Genomic DNA, 22,320 nt, shown 5'->3' on the forward strand with positions numbered 1-22,320 from the left:
ATTTGAATATCTCGTTATGCCATTTGGATTACAAGCAGGCTCGGCGTGCTTTCAATCGCTGATGAACCACGTACTAGGGCCTTTGCTTTACAAGAATTGTGTGGCCTTCCTGGATGACGTGTTGGTGTATTCTGAGAATGAGGAGCAGCATGTGAGAGACGTCAGAGAAGTGTTGCGCAGGCTGCTAGCCAACCGGCTGTGGGTGAAACTGGAGAAGTGTCAGTTTCATACCAAGGAGGTGGAGTTCCTGGGGTACCGCCTGTCAGACAAGGGATTGGCTATGGATCCCGGCAAGGTCCAGGCAGTGCTGGAATGGAAAACACCCAAAACAAAGAAGGATGTGCAGAGGTTCCTAGGGTTTGGGAACTTTTACCGTAAGTTCATCCGAAACTTTGCCCACCTGACGGCGCCCATAATGGACTGTCTCAGCAGTAAGAAGAAATTTGTTTGGACTGAGGAGGCGGAGCGAGCTTTTGAGGAGCTAAAAAGGGCCTTCGCCTCTGAAGAACAACTTCTGCATGTGGATTTACAAAAAAAGATGAGAGTCGAAACAGACGCATCAGACAGAGCCATAGGGGCGGTGCTTCTTCTGCAGCCAGGGAAGGAGGAGTCAGAGTGGAGACTGTGTGCTTTTTTTTCGCGAAAGCTGAACAAATCCGAGAGGAACTACACGGTGTACGATCGAGAACTTCTTGCTATTCATGAGGCTTTTCGGAGATGGAGGCACCTGCTAATTGGCGCACAACATAAGGTGCAAGTGTGCACTGACCACAAGAACCTAGAGTATTGGAGAACGGCACGAGTGCTCAACCAACGGCAGTTGAGATGGGCCCAGGAGTTCTCCAGATTTAACTTTGAGATTTGTTATGTGCCAGGCCCAGAGAACGTTAGGGCGGACGCTCTCTCACGCAAACCTGAATATTTGGAGGGGGAGGGAGCACCCGAAGAGAGACATGTCATTCCAGAGGACCGCTGGGTGTGTGGGGCGGCATTGGTGGGGCAAAGAGAACTGGTAGAGGGAACGGAGAACGATGAATACGCACAGGACAAACTCAGGGGACTCAGGAGGGAGGGAGATAAACCCGGAGGTTTTGAGGAGAGAAACGGGGCGTTGTACTACAAGGGAGCGTTATATATACCTGAAGGAGAGTTGAGGGGGAAGGTACTCAAGCAGCTGCACGATAGCCCCATAGCGGGGCATTTTGGGCAACACAGAACCATGTGGCTGGTGACCAGGGAATTTTGGTGGCCCAAGGTCAGGGAAGAGGTGCGGGAGTATGTGAGGAGTTGTGACCAATGCCAGCGAGCCAAAGGGGAAAGGCGGGCGCCGGCAGGGTTATTAGAACCACTACCCACACCAGAAAGACCATGGGAAGCAGTGGCCATAGATTTCATGACTGATCTGCCAAGGTCCAGAGGGAAAACAGCCATCATGGTTGTGGTAGACCTGTTAACCAAAATGGCACACTTTATGGCCTGCTCACATGCGGTCACGGCAGAAGAAACAGCTAAATTGTTTGTAGAAAATGTGTTTAGGTTGCATGGCGCCCCCTTGAGGGTGGTTTCAGACCGAGGGAAACAATTTACTTCCAGGTTCTGGAGGAAGCTCATGAGCTTACTGCATGTAGAGGTTAATTTCTCGACTGCCCGGCATCCTGAAACCAATGGGCAGGCGGAAAGAGCCAATGGCATCCTCCAGCAATATTTGAGGTGTTATGTTAATGACAGAGAGAATGATTGGGTGGAGAAGTTGGCATTGGCGGAATTTGCCTACAACAATGCGGAGAATGTGTCCACGGGGATGAGCCCCTTTTTGGCTAATTACGGGTGCCATCCCAGGGCTTTCCCAGGGGGGGAGGGGAGAGATGGAGCGTTCCAGCTGCCGAACAGTTCGTAGAAGAAATGGAAGCGATCCATCGCCAGCTCCAACTTAACTTAGACAGGGCCAAGGAGGAATATAAGAGGCAGGCAGACAAACACAGGAGAGAAGGTGAAACCATTAGGGTGGGGGACCAAGTGTGGCTGTCAACCCAAGGGTTACCCTTCAAAGGGGGTTGTAAGAAGTTAAGACCCAAAAGATTGGGCCCATTTGAAATCACACAACAGGTCAATCCAGTGGCTTTCAGACTCCGGTTACCGAACCACATGAAGCTGCACCCAGTTTTCCACAGGTCATTGCTGTCACTGTATAAAGGGGACAGAGAAGGGAGGGTCACTCGGGGACCAGCAATGGAGGAAAGGGAACAAAGCTACCATGTAGCGGAGATCCTCGATTCCAGGTGGAAGGGAGATCAAGTAGAGTATTTGGTAATGTGGGAAGGGGAACCGGAGTCGGAAAACACCTGGGTCAGGGCAGAGGATGTCAATGACGAGGTTTTAATAGAAACTTTTCATCAGAGGTTCCCACGTAAACCTCAGCCTGTAGCGAGGTTCCGGAGGGAATACTTTGCCACCACTGACGAAGAAGAGGAGTTGGAGGGGTTCACAGATTCCGAGGAGGAGGAGGATTCAGCGAGCCGGGACGGCGATCGATGGAGGGAATTGTTCGAGACGTCTGAAGATGAAGAAGATTCTTTTCGGGGTTTTACCTCCTCACCTCCCAGAGGAGAGGGAACGGGAGGGGGTGAGGGGGGCCCTGGAGGGGAGGTGGATGTCAGGGAACTGCCATCGGAGGAACAGGTGGGGGGGCTCAGGGAGGCTGGGAGAGACTCAACAGCTGAAACAGGAACCAGCAGGGGGAGGAGTGTATCTCTGAGGGAATGCGAGCAGGTGGGAGGGCTCCGAGACACTTCCAGCGAGAACAGTGGGGAGGTATCTGAAGCTCCCATAGGGAGACCCACGCCTCGCCGGAAACTGTCACGCCGTGAGTCCAGAAGACGTGTTTCCGTTAAGGAGCTCTTATGCTGGAAACGATTCCGAAAACAACCACTGTCGGAATCTGCAAGTGATTAGAGCAGACATGTCTGAGGAGCTCTGTCACACACAGAGGTTTGTGGAGTTGCACAAACTCTGAGGGACTACGATTTTACGCACAAGCAGCTCATCATCCCATCACACAAAGCATCTTGTATGGACCATTCTTACGATCTTGTAGCTGCGCCATGACGGCTGTGCTCTGCTTCCAGAGCCAGAGGCACTAATGCTCCTGAATACCAGCTGCTGCAAACCAGAGGAGGAGAGTGCGCTCTTATGCTCAGGTCCTGCTTGGGGGTTTCCCACAGGCATCTGGTTGGGCATTGTGAGAACAGGCGGCTGGACCAGATGGGCCAATAGCCTGGTCCAGCAGGCTCTTTGTATGGTCTTATGCTGAGGGAACTACCCAGAGGGGAGCATATTCATGGCTTCAGATGACTTAGTGTATGAGTGGTTAAGTACAGTGGTGCCTCGCAAGACGAAAAGAATCCGTTCTGTGACTCTCTTCGTCTAGCGGTTTTTTCGTCTTGCGAAGCAAGCCCATTGAAGGATTAGCGGATTAGCGCTATTAGCGGCTTTTAGCAGCTTATCTGCTGATCGGATCAGCTGATAAGCGGCTTAGAAAAAGGGGGGGAAAGGGAAAAAAAAACAGCAGTAACTCGCAAGACATTGTCGTCTTGCGAAGCAAGCCCATAGGAAATTCGTTTTGCGAAGCACCTCCAAAACGGAAAACCCTTTCGTCTAGCGAGTTTTCCATCTTGCGAGGCATTCGTCTTGCGGGGCACCACTGTAATTTCTGACATGGGACATAACGATCTTAAACCTGCCCCACTCCAGATCATAAGATGCAAGGCCAGTATCAGATTGTTGTGGGGCCCTTTGGGCAACAAGAGTAGCCTTGGGCTCACGTTCAGCACCTCTCCTTCCTCCTATAATCACACCCCCTACCAAAAAAACCCCCTAAAATACATCTTACCCAGGACTTCTTCCCCCTCTCTCACAAATGCACTCATGTCTCTTCTTCCACTCATCTTTCTCTACCTAAATATGTTGCATGTCTTATCCAATGTTACAATTATATGACTCTATGAGAGCCCACCTAGTATAGCATCTGGTTCTCACAATCAGATCCCTATGAGAAGCTCACAAATAGGATCTGAATGTGGCAGCCTTCAGCCCACCTTTGATTCCCACTTGTGGCACGGTAGACCTTCATTCATTCAGACACCCTTACTTATTTTTCTCTCCCCACCCCCACTCATTTCACACCAAATCCATATCACACAAATCATGCACCTCCAGTCCTCTCTCCCCCCTTCCCCACAAACTATGCATTCCCTAAATTGTCCCTATATTCATCAGTGGAAATATTTGACATGCATTACAATAATAAGGATAACATGATCACTGATATTGTGAATTGCCATCAGCTCTTTGGAAAAGATCAGAGGAAGGAAAAAGGATAGAAGGATGATCATAATTTTTAAATCTCAGTTCATAAACTGCAGTGAGGCAATCCTATATGACACTTAGCCTAACCTGTCTGTTTTGAGCACAAGAACACAATATCTTTATGTGGGAGAAAGAAGCAAGAAGAGCAACTACTTGGTAACTGCCTGAAGGGAGAAGATATGGGGGAAATAAGAGCTAAAAGACCTGAACTGGCTGGCACAAGAGTGAAGATTGCAGGCAGCAACAGGGCTATGTGTCAATCAGCCGGTCTCTAGGACAGGGGTGGCTAACCTGAGGGCTGCACTCAAGGTTGGTCAATCCACCAAGTGCCACATGTCAACAGTGGTCATAGCCAATCATGGATGAACTTCCCCAACCACACGTTTACCACTGTGTATACAAACACACCCAGCCAACGTACCGAGAGTCACTGTGACCAGGTGACCTGCTCAGTTTGCCTCTGAGGTGCTCCCTATGAATGGGCAACTTCCAGGTCCATCCTGTTCTCCCTTCTTAGGGATCTTTTTCTTTAAACTGGACTTGAATTGGAGAGCCCTCTAAGCAGAAGAGACCTTAAAATGGAGGACTGTAAATCATTGCAGCCCACTACTCTGTACATTTGGCTCCATTTCTTGTTGAATAAGAACTGTACATGAGACATTCTGGAGCTACAAAAGCTGTGTCATCAAAAAAAGCAGATTGTGGGTCCGATTATAAAAGAATAATCTAGGAGACAATGGATTTCTGAGCACTCTGCACTTTTTTGACAAAACCCACTGAGAGAATGAGAGAGAGGGCTGGAACACAGTTTTCTTGGCAACTGGATGAGGTCAGTGTGTTCCACCAACATAAGCTTACAGTTGAATAAGCTATCCTTATTGAAGCCTTTTCTCATCCCCACTTCCAGGGGCTCCAGTTTGAGCAAAGGAGGATTTGCATGGGCTAGAAGCCGTGCTTTACTGGGACCAGCCTTGCAATAAACTTCACAAACAATAAATCAGTCCTGGGATAAATTGGGACTGCTCCATGGAATAGATACTTTTAAATCTATGAAACATTGGCCCATGTAGATGGTTCCCAGGGTCAACAAAAGTTTGCAGAACCCTGAGAGAAGCCAGTTTTCGCCTTCCTTTCTTAGAATTTTATCCCCAAACCTTTCACAGCTTTATAATGGGACTGTATTTGTGGCAAAGATATAGAGCAGGGATTGGGGACCTCTGACCCTCCAGATGTTGTGGGACTACAACTCCCATCATCCCTGATGGGTGGTCATGCTTGTTGGCCATTATGACCATTGATTGGGGATGGTGGGAGTTGTAGCCCCACAACACCTGGAGGGCCAGAGGTTCCCCGTCCTTGCTATAGCAGGATGGCTTCATGGTGTATGATGTATGGTGTATGAAGAGTTTAGTTATCCCAGCAGGTTGAAATGGTTGTGTGAAAATGAGGAGGACCTAAGTGTTTCCCCTCCAGCAGTTTTTCCACTGAAAATCATTCCCCGGGAGAAATTACAGGCAATTACATGTTGACTTTGTGAACAAGGTTTCTTGTTGGGCCATTTTGCCATTAACCCAGGCTTCTGCATTCTGTCTCTGCAGATTGAATGCCACCCGTATTTCACCCAGCCCAAACTTTTAGAATTTTGCAAACAACATGACATTGTCCTTGTCGGATACAGCCCTCTAGGAACATCAAGAGATGAAAGCTGGTGAGTGAGATGTTGTGTTTAGGAATATTAGAGCAGGGGTGGGGGACTTGTAGACCTTGTAGACCTCCAGATGTGGTTGGATTCCAAACTCCATCAGACCCGGCCACCATGATCGGTGGTCAGGGATGATGGGAATTGTTGCTGGAGACAACTTCACCCTCTTTCCTCTGCTGCAGGGTCACATTGTTCTCTTGCTGCTCCATCTGTTGCTAAATTCGTTTGAAATCTGTTAGCATGGTCCTCACCTGGTCCAAAGATCACCGGTATGCTACTCTCACACTGCCTGCATAGGCAAGGCACCCAGTTTAAAAATCAGCTGTATTGCACCCCTATTGCTTGCGGATGCCTTCAGCAGGGCGGTTTTCAAAACCGGATAACAACTTGATTTGGTCTTGCTTCAGTCCCTTCACACCCCCATTAGTTCTTCTTCTGCCACCAGACTGCCATGTAAGGCAAATCTAGGCTGATTTCCTTTCCCTTTCTACAACAAGGGTGAATGTGTCCTCCCCTCCGCTGCTGGAGGACCCTGTGTTAAAGGCCATTGGAGAAAAATACAACAAGACGGCGGCCCAAGTGGCGCTCCGCTTCAATATCCAGCGAGGGGTGGTGGTCATCCCTAAGAGCTTCACCGCAGAGCGCATTAGAGAGAACTTCCAGGTAAGCTTTCAAAAAAGCCTGCTCTGTGTGGCAAAGCACCTGCTGTTCTTTCTCCCCACCTCACTAGAAGGTAGCAAAGCCCACCAGCCTTGCAACCTCTGAAAGGGTCTTTGACAACAAGGCAGAAATAGCACTCCATGTCTGGAGTCTTCAACCTGTTCAATTCTCCCTCCCCCCCCATTTTTTAAAAACAACTTCCACCGTTACAAAAACAAAACCAATACCGTATTTCTCGCTCCATAAGACACACTTTCCCCCTCCTAAAAAGTAATGGGAAATGTGTGTGCGTCTTATGGAGCGAATGCAGGCGGGAGGCTCTGCTCAGCGCTCCCTTTAAAGAGCCGTGTGGAGCATGTGTGCAGCTCTTGGGGGCTTATCCCCGAGGAGGGAGAAGGGCAGCCCGTCAGTCCCTTCTCCCTCCTTGGGGAAAAGTCCCCAAGAGCTGCAAAAACGCTTCACGCAGCTCTTTAAAAGGAGTGCTGAGCAGAGCCTGGGATGCAGACAGGCTCTGCTCAGCGCTCCCTTTAAAGAATCCCCCCCCTTGCATTCCCCCCCTAAAAACTAGGTGCGTTTTATGGCCAGGTGCGTCTTATGGAGCAAAAAATACAGTGCATTAATTGTCAGCTTCCGTCATCTTCAACTTTTTCAAACCAGGGACCCGCCATGTGCTTGGGACCCACTTTCAAATTTTTTTTAAACCTTATATTTATCAATCAATCAATCATTTTATTCGACCGTCAGTAAAAAAAAAAAAAAAATTTGTCAGTACACAGTTAAAAACTCCAGGAAGATTTTAGAACTTAGTCAACACTAAAATGGGCTAAACAGATAGCCCCATATCAATACAGTCAATTATAGTCTTGCGACACTTAAAAGCTAAAAAAAGAAATTTGGCCACCAAGGAAGGTATAGCTCTAGTGACGTTATTCAGCAAGTGAAAAACCTGGTTTTCTCCGGGTAGGAAGCTAGATTGACATAGGAGTGGGTCTATAAAATTTTGTCTAAGCTCTGCATAAGAAGGGCAAGTCAAAAGAATGTGTTCAGTGGACTCAACCACACCCATGGCGCAATGACAGGTTCTCTGGGCGTATGGTACTCCCCTGTACCTTCCCCACAATATCGCAGAGTCAAGGACATTTAATCTAGCCACTGTAAGAAGTCTACGGTATTCCACATAGTGAATTTCTGCAAGGTAGGGGGCTGGTATGATCCGATAAATCTGGTGTCCTAGGAACATCCCTGGTTTTACCTGGGATATGTCCTCTTGTCTGGCAATGTCACTCAGTCTCCGGGAGATCACAGCTCTAGCTTGATTGTACGTCATAGACTCAAGGTAAAGGTGAGACAATCCGCAGGATTGAACCTCGTTAGTGACCTCCCTTTCCCACGATGATTGGAAATCGTCCCTCAGTATCAAGGGGGCAATACCCACTGGTTTAAAACAAAGCTTGAGCCATAGCCAAAGCTTCATCTTCAAGGCCACATACCGTAGAGCTTACCTTATATTTATGTGATGATAGTATTGTCGTTGGCATTTAATCTTGGCCAAGGATGCAACCCAGCAGTGGATCTTAGCCCACTTCCTGAAGACCAGCAAACACTGGAGGCACCACAGATGGATTTTCTCCTTTGGGTAATTCTCCTTCTGTTCTGGGGAACTCCATAATGCCTTCTTCCACATGCTGTGGCCCTCGGTGCAGTCGTACCTGCCTTTATTCCAAAATAATAAGGATCTGATGATCTGAATCTACAGCAAGCCCACCACTCTGGCGTAGGGAACAGAGGGTTGGCTTGCTGTAGATTCAGATCTTTTCTTGGGATTGAAGCTCACTGGCTGAAATCTGGTCAGTCACAAACTTGCAGGCTAACCTACCTTGCAGCGTAGTTGAGAACTGGACTAGATGATCCCCATGCAAGTCATCAAATATCGAGTGCCCATGCATGAATTTGTCCTCCATTCTGGTTATTTAAGCAATTTACCTTATACTGAATCAGACCATTGGCTCACCTGAATCAGTATTGTCTGCATTGACTGGAAGCGCCTCTCCAGGATTTAAGGCATTCCCAGCCATACCTGGAGATGCTGAGGATTGAACCTGGAACCTTCTGCACACAAAGCAGATGCTCTGCCACTGAGCTATGGCCCTTATGGCTGCTCTCATTCCACCACAAACTTTACTATCATGTGCTGCTCATGTGATCCTTTTGCAGGGGCTGTGAGAATGAGGGTGTGCCTGCTGTCCAGCATCCATCGCCTTTTAGGCTAGAGGAGAGGCTAAGGGCACAGCTCTCAATTTAAAGCCCTGGGTCTGAGCACCCTTTGTTTTGCTCCTCAAAAACACGCTCTCCAAAGCTCAATCAGAGCAAACATCAATCTGCAGAAAATCCAAATTGGCAGACATGGAGCACTAAAGTCTGGAACGAGCAGGACAAAGGTCAGTGTGGACAAGCCCACACTTAAGACACAGGCTTAGCCATCAGTGGCATAAATGTTTCTCTCTCTCTCTCTCTTTCGCCAAGATCTTTGATTTTTCCCTTACTGACAAAGAAATGAAAGAGATTGAAGCGCTGAACAAAAATATCCGCTACGTGGAGATGTTAATGTAAGTATAAATCTAGATATGCAGCATGTAGAAGCATGAGTTGTACTGATGTGATAACCACAGCTTAACTGTGGGCTGGGGCCTAGCCTGATGTTTTCAGTGCAGGACCCAAAAATCCACTCTATGGAAGGAGGGAGGGCCTTTCTGGCTTTGGATAAGATTTCCCCTTTGATAGGCTGCTTCTCACACGTGCATGACTTCCACTCTCTCTCTCTGTTCCTGCAAAGGCGGTATTAGGGTACCGCACTACAGGAGGCGCCAAAAATTCTGTAGAATGAAGGATTTTGCATTGCATAAGGCGCCACTGAAAGTTGACGGTCCCTGGCCCTAGAAACATCAACCAATTGCTTTGGATTCTTACAAGAATGTGTTCCCTATAACCCAGGGATGGGGAACCTGCTACCTTCCAGGTGTCTTGGACTCCCAATTGTCATCAGCCCTATTCAACATGGCCCATTGCGGGATGATGGGAGTTGTAGTCCAGCAACTTCTGGTAGGACTTAGGTTCCCCACCCTGCCATAAACCATTCACCAGACAGTGCTGGTAGCTCAGCTCCTTTATGCTCTTAGGTCCGTCCAGACTACCTGCAGCTGATCTGTCTTCTTCATTACATGGATTGGGAGCTCTTAAGTCAAAGCATTGTCCTCCTGCACAAGACAATGTGCTTCCTTGCCTTAAGTAAGCTGGGGACCACAGCTATGCTCCAGTTTGCTGGCAGGTTCCTAACATGGCCATTCTGTTGATCCTGAAACATGAGAACGTCCTCCATGTGTTCTAGGAAATGTGGAAAGTTGGTCACTTGCAATGCAGCTTTAGGAGCCCATGGTATTGTATTACATTTGGCTAGCTCTTGCCCAAGGACTTGCATGACTGAAGTCTGTAGCGAAACAGCCTTGGCAAAACAAATGCACCAGTAGATGCCAGCTTTAACATCATCACTCCCAAGACTCCTGGAAGCCAGTCAGGACATTAATGTCCCCTTACATAACCAAACCGAACTCATCCAGGTTTGAGTCCCAGCAGTTCAATTAGAGGGTGCAGCCAGGTTTGAATGGGCTGCCTGCCAGTTCATAGTGGAGGAGGGAGAAAGAGGCAACAGAAATGAGAGCCAGATAAGTTTATCCTTTGCCGGCTCAAGGAGTTGGGATACATGCAGGGTTTGGCTACACTTTGTACCACATATAGTCAGGGAATCATTAGTGAAAATCAGATGTTTAATCTTAATAACCCAAACTGACCCATGTTTTCTCCAAAAGCCAAGCACTTGTGCTTATCAAGACACAATCTTTGAATCTGAGAGGGCTTTTTAAGTAAAATCATCTTTTTACATATGAATACTTACTCTAATGGATCCTTCATATTGCAGGAGGCCTGTTTGTACCAAGTTTTAAAGCATACATATTAAGCACAGATCACCTTTTCTGTTCAAAATGGTGTATTTAGTTCTGTGTGGGGACTTCTGAAGGCAACAAATTGCCATACTCTAGGGATTTGAAAATGTTCTCCACCTACCTTCCAGTTAAAAGAAAACATTCCGGACTGCTTGCAACTAGGGTTGCCACCTTTGGTCAGCCAAAATAAGGGACAAGTCCACACTTTCCCTTAAAATAAGGAACCACCCCTTATTATAAAGGACAGGTGGCAACCCTACTTACAATACTTGAAGAAATAACCCTTGAAATACAGTGGTACCTCGGGTTACAGACGCTTCAGGTTACAGACTCCGCTAACCCAGAAATAGTACCTCAGGTTAAGAACTTTGCTTCAGGATGAGAACAGAAATCGCGCGGCAGCGGGAGGCCCCATTAGCTCAGGTTAAGAACCGTTTCAGGTTAAGCACGGACCTCCGGAACAAATTAAGTTCTTAACCCAAGGTACCACTATAGATAAAATATGATCACTTCAGATGTTTTGGACGACAGCTCCCACAATACTCTACCACAGACCACAGCTGTGACTGATGGGAGTTGCCACTCAAAACATCTGAAAAGGTCATCGATTACCCCTTCAGTAGATCATACCAATAGCAAGCCTGAGGTCAAGGTGGAGGGATGTTGCTGTTGTGGTTATTTATGGTGTTAGCTGCCACTATTAACTGTGACTTCAATTTGTTTCAGGTGGCAGGACCATCCAGAGTACCCTTTTCACGATGAATACTGAAAATGGTGCATCTACTACCGTGTGCTTGGTTTTAGTGATCTTTGTTCCTTGTTATCTTTTAGCTTTGAATTTAGTAACAGCATCATTGTAATCTTTCTGCAAGTCCCTAGATTTCTCCTATGCCAACCCTCCACCATTTGTCCAAGATAAATGTGGATAATCAGGGCCACTCAGAAGAGTAGTTTCAAGTCAGTGTTCAACTGCCACTACTATTGCGATGGAGGAGAGCCAAGGTGTTGTGGTTTTTGTTTCGTATAAGACGGAGGATCTCTCTTTGACTTGCTGTCTCAAATTTTTGTCTTGTGTAACAAACATTAAAGAACATTTTCGATTAAATCTCTGATGAACTTGAACAGCTGGATGCAAGGTTAGGAAACATAGTATGATGGTGGCAATCATTCAAAGCAAAACTGGATGTGAAATTTGGAGTAGCTTGCTTATAAAAAAAAGTAATCTTCTAGATCAGAATGTTCCTTCATTGTATGTTTTTTTGGCACTTGTGCCCATCTTATGTGAATATAAAAGGACTTATGGACCAAAGCCACCTTTGGCTACACTTTAGAGCAGGGCTGGGGGACCAATGGGCCTCCAGTCACTTCTGAACTACAACTCTCATCATTCTTGACCACTGGTCCTGCTAGCTAGGGATGATGGGAGTTGTAGTCAAAAAACAGCTGGAGACCCAAGTTTGGGAAACTCTGGGTTATGCAGTCTGGAGCTGATGGGAATTGTCCTAAGAATAAATTATTAATTATTATTATTATTATTATTATTATTATTTATTTATTTATTTATACCCCACCCATCTGGCTGGGCTTCCCCAGCCACTCTAGGTGGCTTCCAATAGAACACTAAAAACAGTATAAAACTTCAAACATTAAAAGCTTCCCTAAACAGGGCTGCCAATGACATTTGAAGGGCCACAATTTTCCCACTCCTGCTTCAGAGTGAAGGCAATGGTTAATTATACAAGTGGTCAGAGGTGGTGCCAGATGGGTGTGGTCAGCATGGGGCCCTCAAAAACCTTTCAGCTCCAGTAACCTTTAAGCAATGCCAACAATCCAGCTAAGAATATGGGTTGTTCACTTGTAACATGTAACGTTTTTAATATGCAGAAGTAAAATAAGTCACAGTAGCCTTTTAAATAAGAAATTGTTAAAGTTTTAGATATATAAAAAAGGATTTCAAGTCCATGTTTGGAGGAGGAGGAGGAGAGGAAGATTGCTGCCCTTTACATGACCACACAATGGGACACTGGCTGATACTCAAATATGTACGCTGGGTAAATCTGATACTTCTCAAAGATGACAAAAATAGAAGGATCAAGAACGTTGTCCACACAGCTATCATAAAAGTTGTTCGATTGGTTAGATCTCGATGGAGGGCGGAGGTAAGCAGGATTTCCTTGAACGTAATCTCCAACCAGAACTTTAGCTACAAACATGCTCCTGACGTGGGTATCCGACTGGCAATATGCATGTGAGTAACTGGCGTCTCTGGCAAAATAACTTCCTGAAAGAAGAGATGTCTGTAAGAACCAAGCAAGCCAATGCCAGTTTGCTGCACAAATAATCATCTTGAGCATTTTAGACCACTCCCTTCCTTTTCGATGTGCCATTGCTCATGTAGCCAAAATAGCATCATCCACACCCAACAGGGAGTATCAACAGGCGCATGGAAACCCTTGGTGGGGGGGGAACCCTCCAAATAGCCCATTGAGGCTGTTCTGGATGTAGGGCGTGTGTTTTGCTCACTGTGATATTCTCTTGCCTTTGTGCTCACACAGCTGCATTCTCTGCCTATCTCCAATACCAGCCCATTTGGTGACTTGCACAGGGCAACCACAAAGGTGTGGAGAGTAGACTTCTGAAGAGGAGGGGCAGGGAAGCAAGTGGATATAGGAGATCATTCAATCACAGATATTCAGTTGGCAAAAGAAGAATCACCAAGGGCCCCCAAGCCTTCCACATTGCTGCGGACTTTCAACAAACACACTTTTTTGTACTTGATTGGTGTTGGAGAGGATTAAATCCTGCTGAGGACTTAATATCAGACTATAGACAGGGTATGGTATGGTCCTTGCAATTTGTGTGTGTGTTCCTCTCAGGTTCATTGCACACTAGATGGAGAAAACATGCACAGCTACGCACATTTCTTGCCCGCTCTGAATGGGTACCTTTTCCATAGAGAGTCCCATGGGTGCCACAGATTCTCCAGTCAAAGTTCTGCCCACAGATGTCATGCAAATGGCGTTTGTTGGTGCCATGGAACAATAACCTTTCGTCTACCTTGTCCCCCCCATTCATCTTCTTCATCTGCTCTTTCTGCCTAGAAACAGAAGCATCTACTTTATAAAAAAATAAACACACACTCCGAGTCAAACTCAATGCCCGCAAGAATTAAAACTCCTTTCCTTGAACCAGCCCTCAGGCAATGCAATGAAAGGGTCAGCAAGTATGTTTACACATTTGCCAGCATAATTTTATACACTTTTTTTCTAGCAGAGTAGTCAAATAATTACTTTCCCAAGATCTACTAGCTTACTATATTGTAACAATGTATACTCTACATTAAAATCCAAATTCTACACCAAGCAAACCTTTATGTCTGGAGGCAGTTGGAGGATGGATGACAGCTAACAGATTGAGGTTGAATCCTGACAAGACAGAAGTACTGTTTCTGGGGGACAGAGGGTGGGTGGGTGTGGAGGACTCTCTGGTCCTGAATGGGTAACTGTGCCCCTGAAGGACCAGGTGCGCAGCCTGGGAGTCATTTTGGACTCTCAGCTGTCCATGGAAGCGCAGGTCAATTCTGTGTCCAGGGAAGTTGCCTACCAGCTCCATCTGGTACACCGGCTGAGACCCTACCTGCCCGTGGACTATCTTGCCAGAGGGGTGCATGCTCTGGTTATCTCCCGCTTGGATTACTGCAATGCGCTCTACATTGGGCTACCTTTGAAAGTGACCCGGAAACTACATCTAATCCTGAATGCGGCAGCTAGACTGGTGACTGGGAGTGGCCGCCAAGACCACATAACACCGGTCCTGAAAGACCTACATTGGTTCCCAGTACATTTCTGGGCACAATTCAAAGTGTTGGTGCTGACCTTTAAAGCCCTAAACGGCCTCGGCCCACCTGAAGGAGTGTCCCCACCCCCATCGTTCAGCCCAGACACTGAGGTCCAGCACCAAGGGCCTTCTAGTAGTTCCCTCACTATGAGAAGCGAAGTTACTGTGAACTAGGCAGAGGGCCTTCTCAGTAGTGGCACCCGCCCTATGGAATGCCTTCCCATCAGATGCCAAAGAAACAAACAACCATCAGACTTTTAGAAGACATCTGAAGGCAGCCCTGTTTAGGGAAGCTTTTAATGTTTGAAGTTTTATACTGTTTTTAGTGTTCTGTTGGAAGCCACCTAGAGTGGCTGGGGAAACCCAGACAGATGGGTGGGCTAATAATAATAATAATTTATTATGGACACCTTCACTAGACAAGGGAATCATCAGACTGCTGTGGACTGAAGGCTTTGCCAAGATTGCACAGTCTCACCTTAGGAGTACAACTTACACTGCTCATTCTATCTCCTATAGCTGAACTGGGTGGTGGTAGAGATTATGGTCACTAGGCAGCCACTGGCCAATTTATGTTGGACCACTTAGTGCAAACTCCCCAAACCTAGTGCCCTCCAAACATTTTGGACTACAGCTTCCATCAGCCCCAGTCTACAGGGCCAACGGTCAGGGAAGATGGGAACTGTAGACTCAAACATCTGGAGAGGAATCAGGTTGAGGAAGGCTGCTGTTTGCTGGGATTCTTTGGAAGAATGGTGGTCAGATTCTGTAAGAGATTACTTCAGAGGCAACCTACATTTGATACTAGTCACCTATTTAAATAAATCCTCCAGAACAATTGTCTGGGAGTTCTCCAACACCTGAGACCACCACCGCCAACTCATGTAGGGATGCTACTGAGCAGCAAGTTGGGGGGCCACTGTGTCCCAAACACTAATTACAACACTGGCATGGATGGGTATCCTGGTGAGTGAGATGGAATCCCTTTGGATAATGGTACCCCATAATCCTCCAGTCTGTGCTGATGCTGCTTTGAATGCCCAGGTGGATACAGTAGGGGCAAGTCAACCTCTGTTTGACTGAAACACGACAAAGAAATATCAATGTGCTTCCCTCAAAATATAATCCATGGCCACCTACATATTTGTGACACCAGGCCGCAAGACTTGAATTCCCACCAAATGATAGAAGAATAGCAGTCAAGTAAGGAGTCATAAGTGACGCGGGTGGCGCTGTGGGTTAAACCACAGAGCCTAGGACTTGCCAATCAGAAGGTCAGCGGTTTGAATCCCCATGACGGGGTGAGCTCCCGTTGCTCGGTCCCAGCTCCTGCCAACCTAGCAGTTCGAAAGCACATCAAAGTGCAAGTAGATAAATAGGTACCGCTCCGGCGGGAAGGTAAACGGCATTTTCGTGTGCTGCTCTGGTTCGCCAGAAGCAGCTTAGTCATGCTGGCCACATGACCCGGAAGCTGTACGCCGGCTCCCTCAGCCAATAAAGCGAGATGAGCGCCGCAACCCCAGAGTCGGTCACGACTTGACCTAACAGTCAGGGGTCCCTTTACCTTTTACTTTTAAGGAGTCATAGCCAATTATAGTAGTATCCCCCCTTCACCACAAAAAGAGACAAAGGAAACCATTTCTAGACTCTCATACCATGATTTCCCATCCCTCGGGGGAGAAGAAAATCAAATACGAACCACTGAAAAACTTGCCAAAGAGACGGGTTCTGAATCCTTTGGAGTCGGTGGATAACATAACCCTCCATGGTCTTCTGAAAGAGTTCCTTAATTTCATTGTATTCTTCAGCAGAATCAGAGATCTCCACCAGCTAGGCACAAATCATAGTGAAATGAACCATTCCATATTTGTTTTCAGCCTATACATTTATTTTCTCACATTTATACATCACTCTTCTGAAACAACACAAACCCTGTTTTATGTTTAACATTGCTTCGCACCGATTGAAATTGTTCATTTTCATGTTTTATGTTTTTCTTTAAAAATGTGTTTCTTTAGAATGTTGACTTTACCACTAGCCCATAGTACTTGAGTCTCTATATTCTGTCTGCCACCTGGCAATGCATTCACTCAAGCAGGTACTTAACTCAGTTCCTTTCAGCTCTCAGCTCCAACACTGCCACCCATTTCCTACTCTCCTTGTGCTAGCGGGCTGCTCTCCTTTTCATACAGAGGAAGCAGCTGAGAAGCACCATAGCTCAGTGGAAGAACATCAGCTTGCATGCCAGAGCCTCTATGTTCAATTCCTGAAATCCCCAGGTAGGGCAGGGGACACCCCCCATCTGAAAACCTGGAGAGCCACTGCTAGCTCTCCAGAACCAAGCTAGATGGACCAATATAGGCCTTTGGTCAGCTGTGTAGCAGTAAGGGGGAAATGTGAATACCTTATAGCCTACATTAGGCAATGCTGATCGGACCCAACTTGAAGGAAACAAGGGGGTGGGAAGAGAAGACTCAAAACGACTGCTGCAGACAAGAGACAAAACAATCATTAATAACCGGGAGAAGAGGAAATAGCAATTGGTTCCATTGTTGAACTATTAGGCAATTCATTCCATTGTTGGAGAATCAAGACTTTTCCCCTAATATTCAACAGATATATCCCCAGCCTTGCTCAGCAGCTAACTCAAGTTTCAATACAATTAAGCATCTTTTGCATTATGTTTGATCTCTTAAGATAGATGTAGGATTAAGAAATAAAAGGTACAGGGGCATTGTTCTATCACTTGCATGGATGCACAATTTCTGAAGTGTGCAGTTTGCCATGTCAAGCTGCAGCAACTGCAGCCCCTTCTATTAGAAGCTACTGGAGGCCTTGCCCTGGTTTTCTTTTTGGCAACCCACCTTGCTAAGAATACCCCCCCCCCAACATCTAAAAGAGATCACCTTGCTCATATGCTGCTTGCAGCCATGGTTCAACCAAAGGGATGCTATGCCTATTTTGCATATATCCATTGCATGCATTGATTTAGGTTCGGTGTTTATTTGAAACATTTCTATTCCACCTCTAGGAGATATTCGAGGCAATTTACGCCCAATCCAAGTCTCATAGTCAAATATCAAACAAATATATCTTGCCCCCCTCAAATATACACAAACAGTTTAGTAGACATTGACCAAGCTAGGCTGAGAATGAAAGCATATCCAGTACCCCATCTCATTGTCACGTCCTCCTCCAAAGAGCACAAGCTTGGGCCACCTGCAGACTCTTCTCCGGGTTCGGTAGTACAGGTTTCTCTGGACCATCTCTTGAGGGAAACGGTAGTGGTCAATGTTAAAAATCTCATGTCCATCATCAGCTTAGAATTAATTTAATTAGAGAACTACTGAACAGTAAAGGGTCCTGCTTTCTCCCTAAGATATAATCACAATACAGCTCCTCTCACTTTGTTCGTGCACCTTCAGAAAAACCAGGGCTACTCCAAAGGACCTGTTGAGTGACCATCCATCCCCAGCTACCGGTATTTGCACAAAACCTGTGGAAAGGTCTTTACTGAGCATTTGCTCCCACCCCACCCATTTTTTTTGCAGGGTATTTATACAACAATGAACACTAGCCCTGATTTGCTTGCACCATCTTTTATACATCTTCCTGTTAATCATTTGTTCACCCCACTTTTCAGTACATGTTCCCATCACTTTCCTAACTATAGAAAGTCCAGGTTAGTTGGTTGGTTGGTTGGTTGGTTGGTTGGTTGGTTGGTTGGTTGGTTGAAGTGGATCTGTTGTGCTATTTTGGCAGTGCATTTAATCCACTTTAATTGTACAAACCTAAGTTTCCAGTATGGATTTGAATCTCTCCTACAGAATAATGACTGCCTGGAAGCACATCCAACCAAATGCAAATCCCTATGTGCTGAACAGCAATAGAGTCCTCTGTGGACTTCACCAGGTTTGCATCCAGCCAATGCATTACAGCAGGCCCACATTCAAAAATCTGGTTGTCCTCACCCTCACTCAACAAAGGGTATGTAGAGGAAGACATTGAAATGATACAGCTTGTTCTCGAGCTTTAGAAATCGTTACTATAAAGAATGGGACCAAGGACTGAGTCATTTGTTACATTAGCACATGTTAAATTTCTCAGAAACTAGCACCATTTTTGTATGGCAAGGTGGAACTTCTTCAGTGTGGTAAAAAGAGAGGGAGTCAAGAGTTATGTCAGAGGAATCTCTTCTGCTAAAGGCTGCTGTTCTGAATCATCCTGCACAATTTTAAAAGTTATTTATTTGGTTGTGGGCAGTTTCTCTGTTAAAGTGCTGGCCTTCCTATTCGTTGCCGTCGCCTCCTCCCTTTACTCTGTCCTTTGTGTGCCTGGCAGTGATTGGGCCTCGGAGCGCCAGCAAGACCTTGCTAGATACTAAAAGCAAAACCACTGCGTTTCAGCTTTGCAAGTACAAGGTATACGCAGGAGAATATAATTTCCTCTTCTCTTGAAACAAGGTGCTGCCTCATAACTGGCAAAGCTTTTGTGTTGGGATGGGTAAAACGCGGAAATACCAAAAACAGCAACAAGTTTTGTGAATGTAGAGATCGGAAGGGCATTCTGCCACCCCCTACCTTAATGAGGATGATACACTACCTTGGAAATTTACTTCGTACAGCTGAGTACCAGCATGGAAGAAGACAACGCCTCTGTGGTCCGCCTGGTAAGCAGCCTCCAATTCTTCCGATGATACTGTGGCAGCACAGTGCTCCAAATGCTACAGAGAGGTGTTGGAAAGGGAGATAGCAGAGTATCCATTGGCTTTGAGCTTTTTGATTTTCAAGAGTCTTCAGCAAACTTGGAAACTGGCCTTCCCAATCAGATGCCCTCCAAATTGTTTTGGACTACAACTCCCATAATTCCTGCGACTTGTCTTTGTCAGCCCCTAGGCCAGTCTTCCCCTCCAGGTGTTGTTGGACTCCCCCAGAGGAGAAGGCCATGAAAGTAGTAGCAGGACTATTGCTGGCTGGGAGGTGGGTAGCTGTGCTATTACAAAGGGCAGTAAAAGAGATCACTCAGTGAGAGTCATTAAGATTTGGCTCAGCAGGAGAAGAAGGGTACCTCACCTTTTTCCCATACTCAATCCACCTGTCAGCTTCATCCAACCAATACCAGATGAATTCTATTCTGACAATGGAGTCTAAGAGCATGACAATGGAGTCTAAGAGTGTTCAGGGATGGGTCTGTTGTTTCATCTGGCGCTAGTCCTCTTTGGAAGACCTCCCCCACTTCAATAAGCACGGGAAAGAGAAGGACCAGCTGGGGAACAATGATTCCAAGCTTTAACCTGAAACGTAAAGTTAAGACATTCATTAGCATCGCGTCAAGGAGATTAGCCAATGCCTTTATACAGGAAGCTACCTTATACCAACTCATTCTAGGCCAATGTTGTCAGTCCAAATCCATCTGCCCTAGGCAGTACGAACCACCCATCCCCTGCTCCCTTTTTAATTGCATGTACCAAGTACATGCAAAGCATGTACTCATCACATGCATAAGGACATCCCACTGAACGATGGTCCCTTCCCAGAAGGATTTTTTTTTTTTAGAGCATCAGGAGGCAATAAAGCACTTTAGGAGATGAGAGATGCCACAGATAAGGAGAACTAGCCCTAGTAGATCTGGGTGGAATGACTATGAGCACAGAGGGTTTGCTACCCTCAAACTGAACTGACCACAGTCATGAGACATCGACCAGAAACTAGGGTGGGCATGTGTCCTACTTTAAGGATGGCTGTCCTCTTTTTTAAGAGCTGTCAAAGGACAGTTCTCCATTGGAAGGCATCGTCCATTGGGAGGGCTAGCCAGTCCGGATCCAGGCTAAAGAACCTCAAGGAGAGAGAAAAGGCACCTTCACATTGCCCAGCAACCCTGAGCCCTTGGGTAGCAGGCACACCCAGGTTATAGTCTTTCCCGCAATGTCAAATTATAGCCATTTCTAAATGTACAGCTATACACATAAATTAACATATGCAAATGTTACATGTTATGCTCTCTTTTTTAGCAAGGGCCACCCCACCCATTTAGCCATATATTGGTTTGTAAATTGAGCCTAATGGTTGCTTAAAGTTTGCTTTCTGGTGTGTTACATTCCCCTTAAAGTAACCAGAGTTATAACAAGCGCAAACTACTCCAGGAAAATATGCCTGTCTTATCCAGTACCGCCAGAGGTTAAAGGCCTTTTATTTTTGTTGCAAATGCTTTCAGACTTTGCCTCTTCCTCAAGCAGCTTTCGGTTTCCACCTGGCCTTTGCTTACAGCAGCGTCACTCAAATGTTTTGAAGTGGGACTGACTTGTAAACTTCCAAAACGCCTCAGGGCCCACTTGCAAAACTAACACCATATTTTGAGTTCTGCTTTTTCCCCATTGCAACAGAAAATTCAAGACTACCAAATCAGCAGTTAACACTGCAGAGGTTTGTCTACCTCCCCCATTTTTTAATGCCTAGATTGCTCTCTCTATTCCCAGTGTCCAGGCTGCGAGTGTCCCCCTGCCATCTCTGTGCTCACAAGCTTACTCAGCAGTAACCTTAGGAGTAAAAAAGCATTTGACAATCCTTCCAGCCAGATATACTTTTACTGCACCAAGCTTCTTAGAAGTATACACATCACATTGCAAGAAAGGAGATTCTAAGTGAACACCAGGAAGAACATTTGGACAATAAGAGCTGTTTGACAGTGGACTCTCCTTCCTTGGAGGATTCTAAGCAGAGGTTGGGTGGCCATCTGTCATGAATGCTTTAGCTAAGATCCTTGTATTGCAGGAAGTTGGACTAACTAGGTGACCCTCAGTGTCCCTTCCAACTCTACAAGTCTATGATTCTATACCCGGAAGTAAACAAATGATTCTTTAAAACATGTTCTTTTTTAGACAGGGATGGGTAACCTGTGGCCTGACAGATATTGCTGGAGCACAGTGCCGATAGGCTCAGCAGTCCATCAACTTCTGGAGGGCCAGAGACTCCCCATTGCTGCTTCGAGAGCCCTTCAGGAAAAGAGGCAGGTGTCTTCTATCCACTTACCTTTTTCAGTCTTTGCCAGAGACGTTCTGTGGCGCATCTCACAGGAAAGTCAGCAGGGGAAAAAAGACTTGTTATCCTTGCCCCTCTTGTGTGAAAACAATCCTGTTACAATCGAGTCATATTTAGTCCAAAGCCAATTCAACAGGAGACCAAGTCAGGTAGGATTCAAGGCAGAGTAATATTTTTTAAAAAGAGCAATAATAAAAAAAAGCTACAAAGGAGAACAACAGCAGAAATCTCAATCAGGAGAACCTTCTAGCCTTGACTTCCCATGGATCGCCTTCCAGCTCAACTGCCCTCTAATCAGCCCAGCCTTGCAAGCCCCACCCTCCAGCCTCTTGGCTTTCCTGGCTAGATAATTAACTGGATCACCTGTCTCTGAGTCAAAGGCTCAGTTAACTCTTTCCAATGCCTTTCTGCCATTGAGAAATGTGGCTCATGCAAACAGGGCTGTCAGCTACGGTGGCTAGTTTTGAAGGGTTGTTGTTGTTGTTTAGTCATTTAGTCGTGTCCGACTCTTCGTGACCCCATGGACCAGAGCACGCCAGGCACTCCTGTCTTCCACTGCCTCCCGCAATTTGGTCAAACTCATGCTGGTAGCTTCAAGAACACTGTCCAACCATCCCGTCCTCTGTCATCCCCTTCTCCTTGTGCCCACCATCTTTCCCAGCATCAGGGTCTTTTCCAGGGAGTCTTCTCTTCTCATGAGGTGGCCAAAGTATTGGAGCCT

The 22,320-nt window shown here is 46.3% G+C and overlaps 2 protein-coding genes across 3 annotated transcripts in view; one reads left to right on the top strand and one right to left on the bottom strand.

Moving 5' to 3' along the window:
- The window catches only part of AKR1D1 (aldo-keto reductase family 1 member D1), a 42,594-nt gene extending 30,764 nt beyond the window's left edge, over positions 1-11,830 (top strand). Inside the window, exons 6-9 of the mRNA XM_082240630.1 lie at positions 5,964-6,073; positions 6,565-6,730; positions 9,251-9,333; positions 11,452-11,830. Of these exons, the coding sequence (XP_082096756.1) occupies positions 5,964-6,073; positions 6,565-6,730; positions 9,251-9,333; positions 11,452-11,494 (402 nt within the window). The 3' untranslated portion in view covers positions 11,495-11,830. The remainder of the gene's footprint in view (positions 1-5,963; positions 6,074-6,564; positions 6,731-9,250; positions 9,334-11,451) is intronic.
- Positions 11,831-12,580: 750 nt separating this feature from the next.
- Positions 12,581-21,877, bottom strand: LOC309542226 (protein mono-ADP-ribosyltransferase PARP12-like). Of its 2 annotated transcripts, none has more exons than XM_082240879.1 (8): positions 21,591-21,877; positions 19,635-19,855; positions 19,165-19,285; positions 17,734-17,830; positions 16,967-17,045; positions 16,262-16,392; positions 13,671-13,822; positions 12,581-13,006 (listed from the first exon to the last, which is right to left on the bottom strand). In XM_082240879.1, exons 2-8 carry the CDS (start codon positions 19,716-19,718, stop codon positions 12,726-12,728), a joined length of 945 nt encoding a protein of 314 aa, XP_082097005.1. In that variant the 5' UTR covers positions 19,719-19,855; positions 21,591-21,877; the 3' UTR covers positions 12,581-12,725. The 2 variants fall into 2 exon arrangements, with proteins under 2 accessions (XP_082097005.1, XP_082097004.1); XM_082240878.1 differs by having other exon boundaries at positions 16,967-17,048.
- Between the last annotated feature and the right edge of the window lie 443 nt (positions 21,878-22,320).

This window comes from Podarcis vaucheri (genome assembly GCF_965113315.1).
Source record: "Podarcis vaucheri genome assembly, chromosome: 10".
Classification (NCBI taxonomy): Eukaryota; Metazoa; Chordata; class Lepidosauria; order Squamata; family Lacertidae; genus Podarcis; species Podarcis vaucheri.